The sequence below is a fragment of the Propithecus coquereli genome, unplaced genomic scaffold, assembly GCF_000956105.1.
Source record: "Propithecus coquereli isolate 6110/MARCELLA unplaced genomic scaffold, Pcoq_1.0 Scaffold125, whole genome shotgun sequence".
NCBI classification, from domain to species: Eukaryota; Metazoa; Chordata; class Mammalia; order Primates; family Indriidae; genus Propithecus; species Propithecus coquereli.
Window position 1 is genome coordinate 8,328,749 of NW_012136636.1, and position 15,861 is coordinate 8,344,609.

General features: G+C 54.5%; 1 protein-coding gene across 1 annotated transcript; it reads left to right on the top strand.

Moving 5' to 3' along the window:
- The first annotated feature begins 13,502 nt into the window (after positions 1-13,502).
- On the top strand, positions 13,503-14,675 carry SOX1 (SRY (sex determining region Y)-box 1). Its single transcript, XM_012637936.1, has one exon. It carries the CDS (start codon positions 13,503-13,505, stop codon positions 14,673-14,675), a length of 1,173 nt encoding a protein of 390 aa, XP_012493390.1.
- The last annotated feature ends 1,186 nt before the right edge of the window (positions 14,676-15,861 follow it).

Genomic DNA, 15,861 nt, shown 5'->3' on the forward strand with positions numbered 1-15,861 from the left:
GGTTTGACATCTGTTTGCCAGAGTGTTTTGCACTTAGCCTAACACCCGCTATTAAGTGACAAAATTGTGGCAGCCTGTCAAAGCCAGCTGACTGGCAGCTGCTCCGCTTACAAAAACCATTCAAATATTTGCAGGTTTTGAAGCTTTATGCAGTGTTGTACCCAATCTTTCAGTGATTTAACATGTAAAATATAAGTCAAAGTTTTAAATCTGGATTCCAAAATGTTTCCATTTTCCATACAAAAGGAAAAAGCTTTCAGGGTGTCTGCTGGAATGGGTCCAATTCCATCGTGTCTTAGCTTTCCCATCACAAGATTCCTGTACAAATCTGATTTTTTTTTTTTAATGTCAAGGTCCAAACTCTCTCTGCCTGTTGTTACCGACATCTCGGATGACTGAACTAAATTACCTTAAACTCCAAGGGAATACAGTTTCTCAAAAGTAGATTCAAAGAAAATTAATCCCCAAGTAAAGAAAAGTACCTGCACTATTTTGCATTTGACAGTGAAACCAACATGCCTTTTGGGGAAAGCCACGCTGCCAGGAAGAGTATGTCTAGTCAGTATCCGCGCTCTGGCGATTTCCAAAACACTAACTCCTCTACTTGCACTTACTTCTAAATTGCCTAGTCCGATTAAGAAATAATTTGCAAATGACATAGTGTTTCTCTAGATTAAGATCTATTGAGTAAAAGTCATGTGGGTTTTTTGTCTCCGAGATTAGAGCCAGACAGACAAGGATCTCCTGCAAACTGCAGCTGCCGGCAATGAAAAAAAAAATTACCCTGTATTTGTCCAGGAGAGATCTATGGACAAGTACGAGCACCCGCACCCCGACGTCGAACGGCTGGCGCGAGCTTACAGTCTCAACTGTGCTACATTGTGCCTTTTTTTCTTTTTAATGTTGGTACATATCCTTCCTTTGGGTGGGAGGGGGTGACAGGTCCCTTGGGCAAAAATGAGGTCATCATTTTCAAAAAAGCAGTTAGTTTGCTTTTGATACATTTCCAAAGAGTTTCGGAGGGTGGCGGTCTTAAGTCCGAAGTGCTCAGAGCGTCACACAATTAGGGGGGAGGAGGGAGAGAGAGAGAGAGGAGACAGACAGACACAGACATGTGTGCCTCCAGCCCAGGCGCCTTCTCTGGAGAGGCTTCCTCCTCCGCCTTCTGCCCTAGCGGGAGCGCGGTGCGCTTGGGAGGGCAGACAGCTCGGTCCTTTTAGGGGAGGCGGGGGATCGCCTGCAGGGGAAGTGACAGCGCGCAGCTAGGGTCCAAATCCCGGGCGGGGGTGGCCGCGCCGCCCCGGAACCCTCCCCGCCCCCCGCAGCGCCCTGGCTCCTCTCCCGCAGTGCGCGCCTGCAGCGCTGGGCAGCCGGGCAGAGGCGACTGTTACCTGGAGAGCTTTGTGTCCTCAACGATAATCCTTAGACTCTGTGTTTCGTTTAGCAGCTGCCCTTAGTGGTGAGGGCACTTGTGTGGGGGTGGGGGAATGAATTGAATAGCGCCTAGCAGAGTAAAAAGGGGAGGAAAAAAGCAAGCCCGGGTTGCTCCCAGGGGAAGCCTGACGCGGCAGCGCCCACGGCCAAGGTGTCCCCTCAGGGAGACAACAAAGCTCCAACGCTGTCCCCGAGGCCCCAAGTCCCCGAGAGGAGACAGCCTAACGCTAAGACGCGGTGGGGGTGGGAATAGGGGGTGCAGCGCTGAAAAACCTTAGGAAATGACCGAGTTGACTCTGGATATGGAATTGGGGTGACATCCTTCCGTTCAAAGGTTAGGAAAGGCCGGGAGAGCAGTTCGAAGAGAATAGTAATAGCCCTATGATGACGAAGTGCCAACTATTTTATGGGGGGTGGTGGGGGACTTTCGAGTCACTTGGCACAGAGGTGCAGGGAAGGAGGGGTGTGCAGGTCGCTACAGCGGCACTGGGCCGGAATCCGGGCGGCCAGGCCGATACGCGGGGGCGGGGGCGAGGAGAGCCCGGGGCCAGGCAGCAGGGAGGAGGCCCGGCGGGGGCCGGCGGCGGGAGGCTAGAGCCGGCGAATGGGGAGAGGAGGGGAGCTGGAGGGGGAGCGCTGGGGAGAGGAGGACCGGAGACGCAGCTCCACCTCCTAGCTCAAAACGGCGTCCCAGCTGCTCGCGAACCAACTGCTCAATTCTATTCACTGTCGAGTAGGAACAAAAAAGTGGCTATTTATTAGAATACTTGTTTGGTATTGTTCGGCGCCACACAAAAGACGTTTCATTATGTGGAGGGATCCCCCTATTTCTAGAGAGAAACAATAACTTGAAATTGTCTTTAAAGTCTTTTCTATCAATAATAAATTTCATTTTCTTGTCTCTCTCGCCTGCAGTGTGCATGTGTGTGCGCGCGCGCGCGAGGCGAGGAGAGAGGAGCGTGTGCGAGTGAGTGTGCGAGCGGAGGTGCGCGTGTGAGTGCGCGTGAGTGTGCGTGCGCGTGGCGCGGGCGCCCGCTGCTGCGGGGCTGGCGCCACCGGGAGCCAGGCCGGGCTGGGGTCCGAGAGCGGCAGCGCGCTTGGCTTGCGGAGCGGGCCGGCCGCCCTGTCCAGCAGGCAATGGGGCTCCGGGAAGTGCCCGAGGGCGGAGCGTTGGGGGCGAGGCTGCGCCGGACCGCTCTGGGGACCCGCTGGAGCTGGAGGAGGAACTAACTGTAAGTGTGTCTCGAACTTGCGCGGGGGCTTCAGCCCTCCCAGGGCTGCGGAACGGGGCGGGAAAGGTGCTGGGGAGGGGCGCGCTGTCTCTACGGTGACTTTCCGTAAAGGAGCGTGGGGTGTCCGGGCACCTTTCGGTTCTCGGTAGAGAACAGGTGGGTATATGTAGTGACCGTGGCGTGCAGACTCGCCTGAGGGGATACATTCGTCATTTTCTTATCTATAAGTGCACTCCTCCCGCCATCCTCGGCTTTTTGGATTGGCCGCCACCCCACGGACCGAGCCTCTGTTTCTCTCTGGGTCTCCTTTTGGGGGAGGGGGTCGCGTCCGCGGCAGTTCCCCTTTGACTCTGGCCCCCACGCCCGGTCCGCGCCCCCGCTCGCGGCTCCCTTCTCGCCCTTGGCCGCGCCAGGCTGCTGCTCTTCGCCTTGCACCCAGGCCGCGCCAAGAACTCAATCCGCTAGTTGAAATTACATTTTAAAAATTAACATGTTGAAGCGAGTGCCATTTAGTGAGAGGTGCTTTGGGCAAAGAATCAATTTAACTTTGAGTGACCGACGGACTTGACTGTATTAATTCTGCTACCAGGAAAAAAAACCTGTGAGCCGAAAGCCCCTGACTCGCAGCGAACGCCTTCGGACCCGGTGCCGGTCCGGGAGCCCCACTGGCGAGGGGAGGGCGCCCCAAGGTGGGGTCTAGAGTGCCCCAAAGCCCCGCCTGCTGAGTGGGCCGCACTAGGAGGGGTGACCCCCGCCCGGGCGCCCAGCCCCTTCAGCGCGTCCTCCCTCCTCCAGCGAAATCGCACTTGCTCGGCTTCCTGTTGCACCACGACACGCGCCCCGGTCCTCTGAGCGCGCAGCTCGCAGTCTCCCCCACCAGCACGCGCAAGCCTCCCGCCTCCGCCCTCTGTTTCTGCCGGTTTGAGCCGCTGGTGGAGAGGAAAGGTCACGAAGTTTCAAAGGTGAAATGGATTTTCGGAGGTGGCTGGTGCTGGAGTCGATGGGCAGGGCGGGGCTGGTCTGGCAGTCATCGATCAGGGCTGGGACCCGGCTGGCCGCCTCCCCTAGCAGGAAACAGGTGTTTGAACGCGATAGCGGCCGCCAGTCAATTAACCCATTAAAAGCCCCCTTTATGGCATCGATTTCCTGGAGTGTGGTGGGGTTGGCGTTCTGGGAGCTCCTCTGTGAAAGGCGGGGGTTGGGCGGGGGCGTTGCACTGATGGCACCCAGTTGGCGCAGAGGACGCCCAGAAGCCCTTGCCACCGCAGCGGACAGTGAGGCTACCCAGGCGGCCGGAACGGAGGCGTTTTCCTCCCGCCGGTGTTGGAAGGAGGAGTGGTGCTTTATCCTCCCCCAGAACTAAGGTCTTGTTACCCCAGGCCCGCTTCCCCGCCCCCTAGGGCCTGGCAAGTCCATAACGCCCGTGGCAGAGGAGGGGTAAGCGCCCAAAGAGGGCCAATGTCCGTCGACGAGCTCAGCTGTGGTGTGGGTGGGTGATCAAGACCAGCGCCACAAGGAAGGGGGTTCTGTCCCCACACAGCATCCCCTTGGCACCATCAGGTTTCCTCCCCTGGTTTCTCCTGGACCGGGCGACGCAGGCCGGGTGGCTTGGCCGGCCAGAGCATGCACGCGCACAGGGGACGCCACTGCGTGCCCCGTGAGGACAAACAGAAAGGTGCCCTAGTGCCCGGATACTGGTTATCACTGCGCGGGGGACCGGATAGAGCCAGATGCTGGGGCTGGCGTAGGAGGCGGCGGCGGAGGCAGGGGGAAAGGGATTGAGATAGAACTGGCACCGCGGGCAGCTGGACCTGCTGCTCAGGGTTTTCCTTCCCAAGAGGAAGAGGAGGCCGCGGGAATCCTGCTGTCTGGCTGTGCTGGGGAGGAACGAGGTTCCATGTGGTGGGCCTATCTGCGCGATGGGAGAGAATACAACCGCCTGGGAAGACCGGTTGTAAGGAGCCTCTATTCCAGGAGCAAATATGCCTGTGTGTTCTGAGCGTTCAATACAGTTTTAGATAGCTGAAATATAAAGTGCATAGAGTCCTACCCTGAAACCGAAATACTCCTCTCCTGCTGCCTAGTCAGGTCCTTTGTCGGTTTAGGGGCTCTGCCACTCCCTAGGGACAGCGGTGGGGGTAGTCAGTCCACAAAGGGAGTGCTGGCGCCCAGGAGCCAGGAGGGTTCATTTCTGCCAGGAAGGTGAGGTGCAAATCTCCCTTTAGCCAGTTTTGTATAATATTCACCTATGTTTGCCCACTTTTTCCTCATTGACCCTAAGTTAATATTTAGAGTTCAAACACAGTCTAAAATAGGACTCTTTCTCTACTATGCCAAACCTCCCTCTATCTTATTTACATGGTACCCTCTCCCCAAAACTAGTGACATGTGGCCCTGGGTGGGGGAGTGAGCTGCAGGTCTTCCCCACTCTTCCTGTCCAAAGGTTGGTGTCCTGGATAATACAAGTGTGCTCCCCAAAAAGGTTCATGTGCCCAGGTAGTTACCAGGCCTCCACCCCACAGCAGAGAGATCTGATTTCTGTGTCTTCCAGGTAAGATAAATGGTAATCAAATGGGGTCAGGGGGCCTCTGTTGGCCTGGCTCTCAGGGCGGTGGTGCAGCTCTAAGCCCTATCCCAGAGCCTTGAGATTTAAACAGAACTACCTTCCCCCATTTGCTGTTTTCTGAAGTAAGCAATCCATGAGACTGAAAGGGCTTGAAATTGTGTCAAAGTGATGTTTTAATCTCATTGAAAAGTGTATTAAAGGACAAGATGTAATTTATGTGAGATGCTTCGATGAAAGCAGAGATTGGAGTGGATGGTCTTTCACTCGCGTGAACTCGGGTCATGTTTATATTGAAGCCTGTGTAGCTAATCTAATTTGCAATAACAGGGATGGCCTGCAAGGAAAAGCATCTCTGATTTCACTTTATTTCTTTTCATATAGAAATTCTTTATGACTTGTCTCCTCTTGTGAGTGATGCCTTCTGCGTTTGGGGGCTAATGAGAGAATAAAGAGAGGGCTGTGTTTACCCCTAACTGCCGTTCTTTCTTGCATGCAGCCCAGGTCATTGACTGGCTGGGACTTGAGCCGGCCTCTGCGTTGGCCTGTAACAGTTTTTGATCTCTGCAGAATGAACATTAGAGCAGCCCTGGTATGTCAGATCCCACCTTCTCCTCCGCACGCCAGGGAGGAGCGAGGTGCTTGTCTGTTTAACACGTCAGGCAGGTTCAGTTTCTCCCCAGAATTTTGGCTTCTTCAGTTTGCTTCAGGAGTGTGGCTTAATCAGGTGTCCCACACACTTAGATGTTTATACTCTTCAAATCTTAATGTGAACAGTTACAGAGCTCTTCCATATTCAGAAAAGTTTGGTCTTGCACTGACTCTGTATACTAGCTTAGGAAGAAACAAAACACACCTACTGCTCAGATGAGGCGCTTTGTATTCCTATTATCATATCTAACACAAGCATTCTTTATCAATAAAAAACAACATACGTTAGAAAATTACAACTTTTGTACAACGTAAAAAGGTGTATTCAAACTGTTAATTACAGGGGTTTGTGTAAATGAAACTTTAGGCAGTGACCCATTTAATTCTGCTGTAATTACTGACAACATAAGACAAGGATGAATCACAATACAGTATATTTATCTTGAAGGAGAATATTGCGCTGACGTAGTTAAACCAAAGAGTAAGAGAAAAAATTTAAGGGGTGGTACAGAAATATAAAAAGTACACAAAAATCACGCCGTGAAAACATTTGGGTTAAAACCGTGGAAGGCGCGGGTTAAGCGGCTTTTTTAAAGAGCCCAGCCAAATTTTAGAGGCAGCAGCATTTTCTTCCTTAAAATCCAAGGCTCAAGATCCATCCATTCTGGCTAGGTCAAGTCTTAGCTCCGCCACCTCACCGGCTGGCGCATAACTTTTGTAGATCCTACAAATCTGGGAGGGAGGCAGATGAGTGCGGCAAGCTGTCCCCTGCCCGCCGCCGCACTGGGCGTGCACGCGCCGCGCCGCGCCAGGCTGAGAGCCTGGACGATGCAGGCGGCAGAGTGCGATTTTTGGGTGACCCTGAAACTACCTCTGGCCCAGGCCATACTTGCAAGGAGGGATGGAGGAGTGAGAGGAGGGGTCACAGAAGACTCTTGCTCCCATTCACTTCCCGCCGCGCGTCTGAACAGCTTTTTCCTTCCTCGTTGCAGGACCCTTAGAGACCCGTGGAGGAAGGGAAGACGGCCCGGCTCTTTAATTGCCAATCTTCGTCTGTAGCCCCTGAGCTCAGTAGCGGCCCAGCCAAGGCCAAGGGCCCACGTCACTGGACGGTAGGCCTGGGCGCCCACTCGAGCCGCCATTTCCCACTGACCCCTCAATAATCGGCGAGAGCACGAGAGCGCAGGCAGCCTGTGGTGACCAGAGGCGCTGGCGCTCCGCGCACCCGCCGTGCCCTCAGCGCGGGGGACTGACTAGGGTGACCCTCGGCCAGGGGCGCTGTGCTTGCCGGCGGGCACCTGGACCCGGCGAGGGTTGGGTGCCCCGGTAGAGCTAGTGTCTTCAAAGGCCACTGATGGAACGCCGCCCTACAGCTGTGCCTGGCTCAGCCCTCTGACCCAATTGGTCCGCACTGGCTAGCTACAGTGCATAGAGACCCCAGCGTGCCAGGGTGTGCAGGGCAGGTAGGCCTGGCTAGGATTCTTCTCGCAAAGTTTCTCACAAAATAAGTGCCGGGCAGGCCGAGCGGCAGGAAGCTTGGCACCGGCGCTCGCCCAGCTCCGCCCGTATCCACCGCCTCCCTCCCCAGCGCCCGCTGCTCTGTGGGGTGGAGGGCGCAATGCCCCCTTGGGTTCCAATCTTTCCCTCTCCGTGTCTTCTCTTTCATTCATAAACCTGGTGGCTACAGACGCAGCTTGAATATTGACGTCTCTCCCCCAACTGCTCCGCCGTTAACCCAATTACAGAATTCATCAAGAACTGTGTTGAATTATCTCTTTCCATACAGTATCAGCATTAGCCTAATTAAAAGCTATAATGTCTGATATAATGATTAAATCGTTAGCTCTGCTGTAGGGAAGCAATATTTTGTTTTCCCTTCAATTAGAAGCTGATTGAGGTTTTCAGAGCAGGTCAGCTGTGAAATTTGAATTATATGTGTGAGTACTGCTCACAGGGTGAGCCCCTACTCGAAAGCTCCCAGAGCTTCTCCAAATGCTTTCACCCAGAGAGCTAGGAGGCACACACCACCACACACGCGCGCGCACACACAGTGCTGTTTGCTCTTAGATTGGGAACGTGCGGGTCTCCACACTAATCGCTGGGAAGAAAGCCTTGGTTGCTTTCGAGGGGAAGGACTTTATTGATCCTTTTCCCACAGACACTACTGGACCAGACCTCCAAACCCAGGCGCGTTTTTAAAGTTGGAGAGGACGGTGTGCTTGCACGCTGAGAGCGGCTATGCAGATCTGCTCTGCTGCGGTCCCTCGCCGCACAGGGGTCGCTCCAAGTCCCATACCTGCAGGCAGTTTTTTCTCTTCTCCCACATACCCCCTTTATCTTGATTGTTGTTTTTTTTTTAATTTTCTCTCTCTCTCTCTCTCTCCCCCTTAAAACAAAAAACAACCAACAGTAACATCAACAAAAAACTTTTCTGCTACTTTGGCTCCTTTCGCTTTGTTTGGGAACAGCGGAGCCAAGTTAGCTCGGGCGCAGAGTAAGAGACCAAGAGCGCCCGCCCGGGGACCCGGCAAAGACTAGCACTCCCCAACAGCCCCCGGCCGTGACCCGCGCGCTCTGGAGCGCAAACACCCGAACTCGCACGCCCAGCCCTCGAAACGGCCTCTGGCTGCAAGAGCAGGCAAGGGGCGCCAGACCGGCAGAGAGCCCGAGGGTCCTGGAGTCTCCGCGAGGGCGACGGCGGCCAGCAGACGGCGATCGCGGCCCGCGCCACGGTACGGTCAGCGCAGACGCGCCGCGGGGCCTCGGGGCCGGAGCACAGGGTCAGGCCCTGCTCCCTCTTCGCTTCTCGCCGCTCCGCGCAGAAAGAAGAAACTGGGCCCCTGCGCCCCGCCCCTGCTCTCGGATCTTCCCTGCAGTCCCCACCCCGCTGCGCGCTGTCCCCTCCCGGACGCGCTCTCTCCGCCCACCTCGCCCTCCCTCTGCACTCCTGTTTGCCGCGGTGACCTCGAAGGCCTCTTCCAACTCTAACCGTTCTTTCTTTTTTTCTCTCCCGCGCTTTCTTTGCCGACTTCTTTTCCTCCTCTCCTCCTTCAGACTACTGTTTTCTCAGAAGTCCCTCCTAGAAACTGGGGGCTCTTTCACAACTTGCCTCCCTTCAACTGTGGTCTCAACCCTTGGGGCGACGCCTGAGTCCGTAAGGTTGATTCCCAGGGAGGTCCCTGGAGGCTGAAGCCGACCTGTGCAAGGGCAACAGGTCGTGGTCTGGCCACTTCTCCCGGGGACGCTGTCACCCGACCGACAGTCTGTGCCAGAGCTGGGGGAGACAAGGAGGAGTTTTTGTCTTTTTTCTCTGACCCCCAAAACTCCTAACATGCCCTTCAGACTCCATACTTGCAGCTGGAGACTGATGCCGGGTACAGAAAATCCATCTCCAGATGCCTGAAAGCTAGCGTTCACATAAAGGTCGCCAGGGGCAGGAGATTCCATCCATTCCATCCATCTGGGACTCTGCTTCCCAGATTTGTCATATGACCACAACCATTGAGAGGGGCGCATAAGCTAAAAGTTTTAGTTACTCCACATTTGCAGTTCAAGCTAAAGGTGTTTAACTACCTAACTCAATTTATTTGAAAGCCAAGGACTCTTGCATAATGGCTTAAATATATCACATATGCATGCATGTGCATATATTACGCGTGTGTAACCACATATGTACATATGCGTATATGTGTATATATAATTTCTTCTGATGGCGGCTTGGATCTGGGTTTTCCTTGAGGATTATGGCCACAGGTTAAATAAAAGAACAGAAAACATCTTTATTTATCCACATGTCTAAGTTGATCTTCTCTTTGGCGTATTTAGCAAAGAGGCACAATGAAGTTTCTGAGTTGCAGAGAGACCAAATTTGGTCAGTCAGCAGCGAAAGTTATCCTCTGCCGGGGGTTCTGGACTTCCTCTGACATTGCTCAGAAATGGAGAAATCTGTCTTCAAACCCTGAAGAGTCTGGCCTTCGGGAGAGTCACCAGCTTGAAGGAGGTCGCTGCCAACATGGTGGGGAGTCAGAGGGAAGGGGGTACTTTTCAAACGCGTTTTGGACTGTTTTCTCTCTTTTAAAGAGTCATTGGGGAGAGAGGTTAGAAGTCACTAGGAACTGAGGCTCCCAGAAGCCATCACCAGCAAGAGCTAATATGATTCCTCACAACTCAGGCCAGGATGGAAGGCAAAGATGTCTGGCTTGCAGTGCCCTGCCACTGGCAATCATCTATTGCTTGGCAACAAGTCACAACTGCAGCGCAGGTTTAATACTTGTGCAGGTGGGCACCCATAGTGTGTGCACCCGCTTGGGCCAAGGGAACATCTCGCTTTAGAGGGTGCCCTGAACGCTGAGCACTAACATTATCTCATACAATGCAACACCATTTGCCTCCTATTTAGAAGATCTGAAAAACAAGGGTAACGTATTGGGAAACAATTTTCAGGACTATGGTAGAAAGAAACTAGACCATTTCAAAGTCAGCTATCCAAGTTCCCCAAAGCATAAAGCATTCCTGCAAAGCACACTGGAGTGCAGAGTGTTTATAAAATAAATTGCTCCATTGATATGGAAAATAATGTGCCAAGCCTGATTCATAGAAAGCATTTTCAGGGGGTCTTAAGCTATTTAGTTTAAAATCTAAATTGAAAAGCAGAGGAAAGAAATCTTTCAACTGCTAAGTGGATAATATAGTTTATAATTTGTAAACCATTTCCTTTATTTCAGTCTTGCTGACTTTTCCTAATACACTGGATCTCCTTGCACACCCATCACCTCCTAAATTATCAAAGAAAAAATGGGTCTATAGCATTCCTAAACAATATACTTGTTCCTTTTTTGTTCATTCACAATGTAACCGATATTTGTAGGTAGTCCATGAAACAAATCAAAAGATTTAACAAACTCAATTGGTAGAATAAGAAAGTAGTTGAAAACCGAGTTTATAACCTAGATATTTGGTGAAAAATAAACATGAAATGATGTTTCCTTTTAATATAATTATATACTATTTGATGAGTTTACTATTAAATGCTGAATGGCCTGAAATGAAAGCAGTTTAATCTGCAGAGAGATCAATTTGCTGTTGTACTGCATACTGTAGCAACCCTGCAATAAAAAAAAGAAACTACAGTAATAATCATAGTAATTGAGAAGAAGAAAGGCATTATTCCTCTACTTTGAACAAGCAATAGGGTCAGGAAATTCACAACCTCAGAATTTTTGTAAATAGAAAAAAAAAGAAGAGGTGTCACATGTTCACTGCCTAACACACTTAAACATCCTTATTGCACTTCTTATTGTCATGATGGTTATATGAGCATTTCCATTACGTGGTCAGTCACGTGGCATTTGGTTAAGGCTCTACTTTACCCACCACCAACCTGCTTAAGCACCCTCATCTCAGGGTGCATACAGAAATGCTCCCTGCACCTCCCTGAGGACATAGGAGGAATACTTGAGCTCAAGGGTTTTCTAGGAGAAGTCTTTGGGCCACTTTCACATCATTCTGATGGAAATGGTAGCGTCAGTGCAATGGTGTTGAGACTGGGTTTGAAAATCTCTTGTGCCCCAAATCAAAGACACTTTGAGGTTTAAGAATTATACAGCTACTCGGGAGGCTGAGGCTGGAGGATGCCTTAAGCCCAGGAGTTTGAGGTTGCAGTGAGCTATGACGACGCCACTGCACTCTACCCAGGGCGACAGAGCGAGACCCTGTCTCAAAAAAAAAAAAAAAAAAAAAAAATTTAACAGCAGGTGGAATGCCTTAATCACTCCACGAACCCAGCTTTTCCTTTGCATAATGCAGGAAAACGGCATCTGTCGCCTGGTCACGAGGCCCCACCTTTCCATTCGGTTTCTGGTGGGCCCTGCGCAGTTCAGTTTTCCCAGTTCTTAGGCAAACAGCCTGTGGAAGATCTGCTCCAGAAAAGCGTGGGCTAGATTATTCTTTTGCGATTTCAACAAACTTTTTCAACGGTTGTTTAGTAACTAGATTCCAGAAAGATCTTGTTGTTTTCAATCTTCCTAGAAATTCCTTTTCAGGAGGAGGAAGCCACTTTGGGAAGAGTACGTGACTCTAACTCCCAGGCTCATCAAAAGACCCCTTGCTTCCCAAAGTTCAGGGCTGATAGTAAAGGAAGCTAATGGAGCCATGCCGCACACAAATGCTCCCCCGTTACCGGAATTACGAGGCCTGGACCTTGAAGGCCTTGGCTGCTAGAGGGGGCACTGCAGAACTTCAATACGGGCAGGGGTGAATAATGTATGGGGTGAGGGTGACTGGACTGCCCAGTCCTCACAGGAGAACCCGTAGGGGGCTTTCGGGTTATGGCCCTCGGACGGTCTCCTCTGCGTCCAGGGGAGCGCCCCTTCTTGTCAGCACTGGGACTCAGCGGAGGGCGATGTGCTGGCCTGGATCTCCAACTTTCCCTTCCCCGCAGGCAAAGAGTTGGCGGGCAGGGGCAGAGGAGGAGCTGGGTCTCCGCTGCGCACGTTTAAACACCGCCCGGGGCTGTATACTCTCCCCCCAACCCCCAACAATTCTTTCTCGGTCTGCTTTTAAACCCAAGCGTTAATCGTTCGGAGCGCGCGGGCGGGGAGAGGCGAGGAGGGCTAGCTCTGGGTTCGCCGCCGCTGGCGCCGGCGCGCGCGCGCTCAGGAAGCAGTGTGGCTGTGAGCCCCCCCTCCCGAGCCTCCTCCCCCCTCCTTCCTGCCCCTGCTCCCCTTGCCTTCCTCTCCTCCCCGCTCCGCCGCCCGCGCCCAGTGCATCTACTCCCTCCCCACGTCACTCGCCAGCGCGCCATGCAAATCACCGCCGCCGCTAGCTCCCATTGGCCGCGGCGCACTCATTTAATGGCAGCCCGGGCCCGGCGTATGGCTGCTGGGCCCCGCGCGCCGCCGGCCCCGCGTGCGCCTCCGCTCCGAGCGCACGGCTCCGGGCAGGCAGCGGGCAGCCAGTCCCGAGCTCGGCGGCCCCGACTCTCTGGGCCTCTCCGCCCGCCCGCGCTCCTTCCGCTGTCCCTGGCCCCCCTCCCTGCCTGCACCGCGATCGCCCCCTCCGGGCCCCCCTCCGCTTCCCCCTCCGCGTCTGTCTCCCCCCCGGGCACCTGGGACCAGCACATGCCAAGCGCACGCGGCGCGCCGCCCTGCTAGAAGTTACAGCCCCCGAGTTGGAGGCCGCTGAGGACCGAGCACAAGAGGAAGGAGGTAGCGCGCGGCAGCGGTCGGCGCGGAGGAGACTGCAAACCCCGGACCCGGCCCAGCGCACCGCTCCCGCCGGAAAGTGGAGCCGCAACTTGGCCACGACTGCACCTGTTTGCACCTTTCCGCTGAAGGCGACCCGGCTGCGGTGGCGGCGAAGACGGCGACCCCGACCGTCGGCCTCTTTGGCAAGTGGTTTGTGCACGAGGAGAAACTTTCCACCTGCGAGTCTAACCGGCGTTGAGTGCGTGCGTTTTTGCCTCTTTTTTGTTGTTGTTGCCTCCACCCCCCCCCATTCTTCTCTCTGCTCTAGGAACCCCCTACGTCTCCCTGCGTTTGAACTCCTCTCCATCTCGCCCTACCCCAGCCGTCTATGCTCCAGGTCCTCTCCTCGCGGTGCTGGTGAACCCGCGAGCCGTCCCGATGTACAGCATGATGATGGAGACCGACCTGCACTCGCCCGGGGGCGCCCAGGCCCCCACGAACCTCTCGGGCCCGGCTGGGGCGGGCGGCGGAGGAGGCGGGGGCGGTGGAGGGGGCGGCGGCGGTGGAGGAGCCAAGGCCAACCAAGACCGGGTCAAGCGGCCCATGAACGCCTTCATGGTGTGGTCCCGCGGGCAGCGGCGCAAGATGGCCCAGGAGAACCCCAAGATGCACAACTCAGAGATCAGCAAGCGCCTGGGGGCCGAGTGGAAGGTCATGTCCGAGGCTGAGAAGCGGCCGTTCATCGACGAGGCCAAGCGGCTGCGCGCGCTGCACATGAAGGAGCACCCGGATTACAAGTACCGGCCGCGCCGCAAGACCAAGACGCTGCTCAAGAAGGACAAGTACTCGCTGGCCGGCGGGCTCCTGGCGGCCGGCGCGGGAGGCGGCGGGGCGGCCGTGGCCATGGGCGTGGGCGTGGGCGCCGCGGCGGTGGGCCAGCGCCTGGAGAGCCCGGGTGGCGCGGCGGGAGGCGGCTACGCGCACGTCAATGGCTGGGCCAACGGCGCTTACCCCGGCTCGGTGGCGGCAGCGGCAGCGGCCGCGGCCATGATGCAGGAGGCTCAGCTGGCCTACGGGCAGCACCCGGGTGCGGGTGGCGCGCATCCGCACGCGCACCCTGCGCACCCGCATCCTCACCACCCGCACGCGCACCCGCACAACCCGCAGCCCATGCACCGCTATGACATGGGCGCTCTGCAGTACAGCCCCATCTCCAATTCGCAGGGCTACATGAGCGCCTCGCCCTCGGGCTACGGCGGCCTCCCCTACGGCGCAGCGGCCGCCGCGGCCGCTGCCGCGGGCGGCGCTCATCAGAACTCGGCCGTGGCGGCGGCGGCGGCGGCAGCGGCCGCGTCGTCGGGCGCCCTGGGCGCGCTCGGCTCTCTGGTCAAGTCGGAGCCCAGCGGCAGCCCGCCAGCCCCAGCTCACTCGCGGGCGCCGTGCCCCGGGGACCTGCGCGAGATGATCAGCATGTACTTGCCCGCCGGCGAGGGTGGCGACCCGGCGGCGGCCGCTGCGGCCGCGGCGCAGAGCAGGCTTCATTCGCTGCCGCAGCACTACCAGGGCGCGGGCGCGGGCGTCAACGGCACGGTGCCCCTGACGCACATCTAGCGCTGCCGGGATGCCGGGGACACTTCGGCTCGCGGCCGGCGACTCGGTGACCACCGAGCTCACGGCCCGCACCGGGGCTTCCGCCAGATCCGGCGCGGCCTTGCTTTTGTACAGACGTTTCCACGTCCTTGTAAAAAGAAAACGCTGGAGACGAACACCAGGTGACACATGCCCCCCACTCACCTTTCCAGGAGTTCCTGGGACCACTAGGCGCTGACACAAGGCTTGCGTTTTAGACTGAACTTGGGTGTTTTATTGAGACTTTTTGTACAGTATTTATCATCCACGGAGGAGGGGACAAAAAGACAAAAAAAAAAGCAAGCGAGGGGCAATGCCAACTTTTGTATCACAGCCGGCGCGCTTTCATCCTGCATTGCTTCCTGGCGGCGTGGATTGCCCGAGGCCAGTGATGGGGAGCTGGTCTCGTTTGTTATAAATGTAGTATGGCAGATCCAAACATTTACAAGGTTTTTGTAGTTGCTACCGCTCTTTTGGGTTGGTTTGTTAATTTATACAAAGAGGTTAACACCCCCCCCCTTCAGGTGGCGGAGTTATATTCTGGGTTTTGTAAAACTTTCTGTATCTCATCATTTCCATTTTTTTTTTTTGGTTTTGTATTATTTCATGTAAATGCATTGTGAAATTTTTATTTTAGGCGTTGCGGTGCGGGGAGGAGGAATCAGATTATGTACATAATTTCCTAAAAAGCCTTTCTTCTAAAAACGAAAAAAGAACCCCCCAAAAATTGTATTAAATTTTGAGTCAATAAATTTAAGAGAGAAAAAGCCACTTTTCCCCATAAATTTGAAACGTGCTAATTTTATATGCATGTTTTATGAGTTCAAAGTACAATTAGTAAATCCGGAGGAGGAGAAAGAAATTATCAGCATGAACTAAATGTAAGGGAACCCCAGGGACATGGGAGTAGGATTTTCATGGAGCTTTATTCAATGGAAGGGAAGAAAGTTAAAATCCGTAAATTATTTTGTAGAGTTGAAGTGTTAATACGGAACGAGGAATAATTACAAAAATATCTTCTTTTGGTCTGGCCTTGCAAGTGCGTGCGGTAAGGGCGGGTTTTGCGTTTTCTTGCTGCAAGCTTTGCGTCCTCCACCTGGCGGGGCATCTGCAAGGCAGTTGGGTCCGGAGGAGGAAGGAGGAAGGGAAGACCCCCACGGCGGGACTC

Excerpts from the sequence above, each read along its gene's own strand:
- SOX1 (XM_012637936.1), top strand. The coding sequence starts at position 13,503 with ATGTACAGCATGATGATGGAGACCGACCTGCACTCGCCCGGGGGCGCC.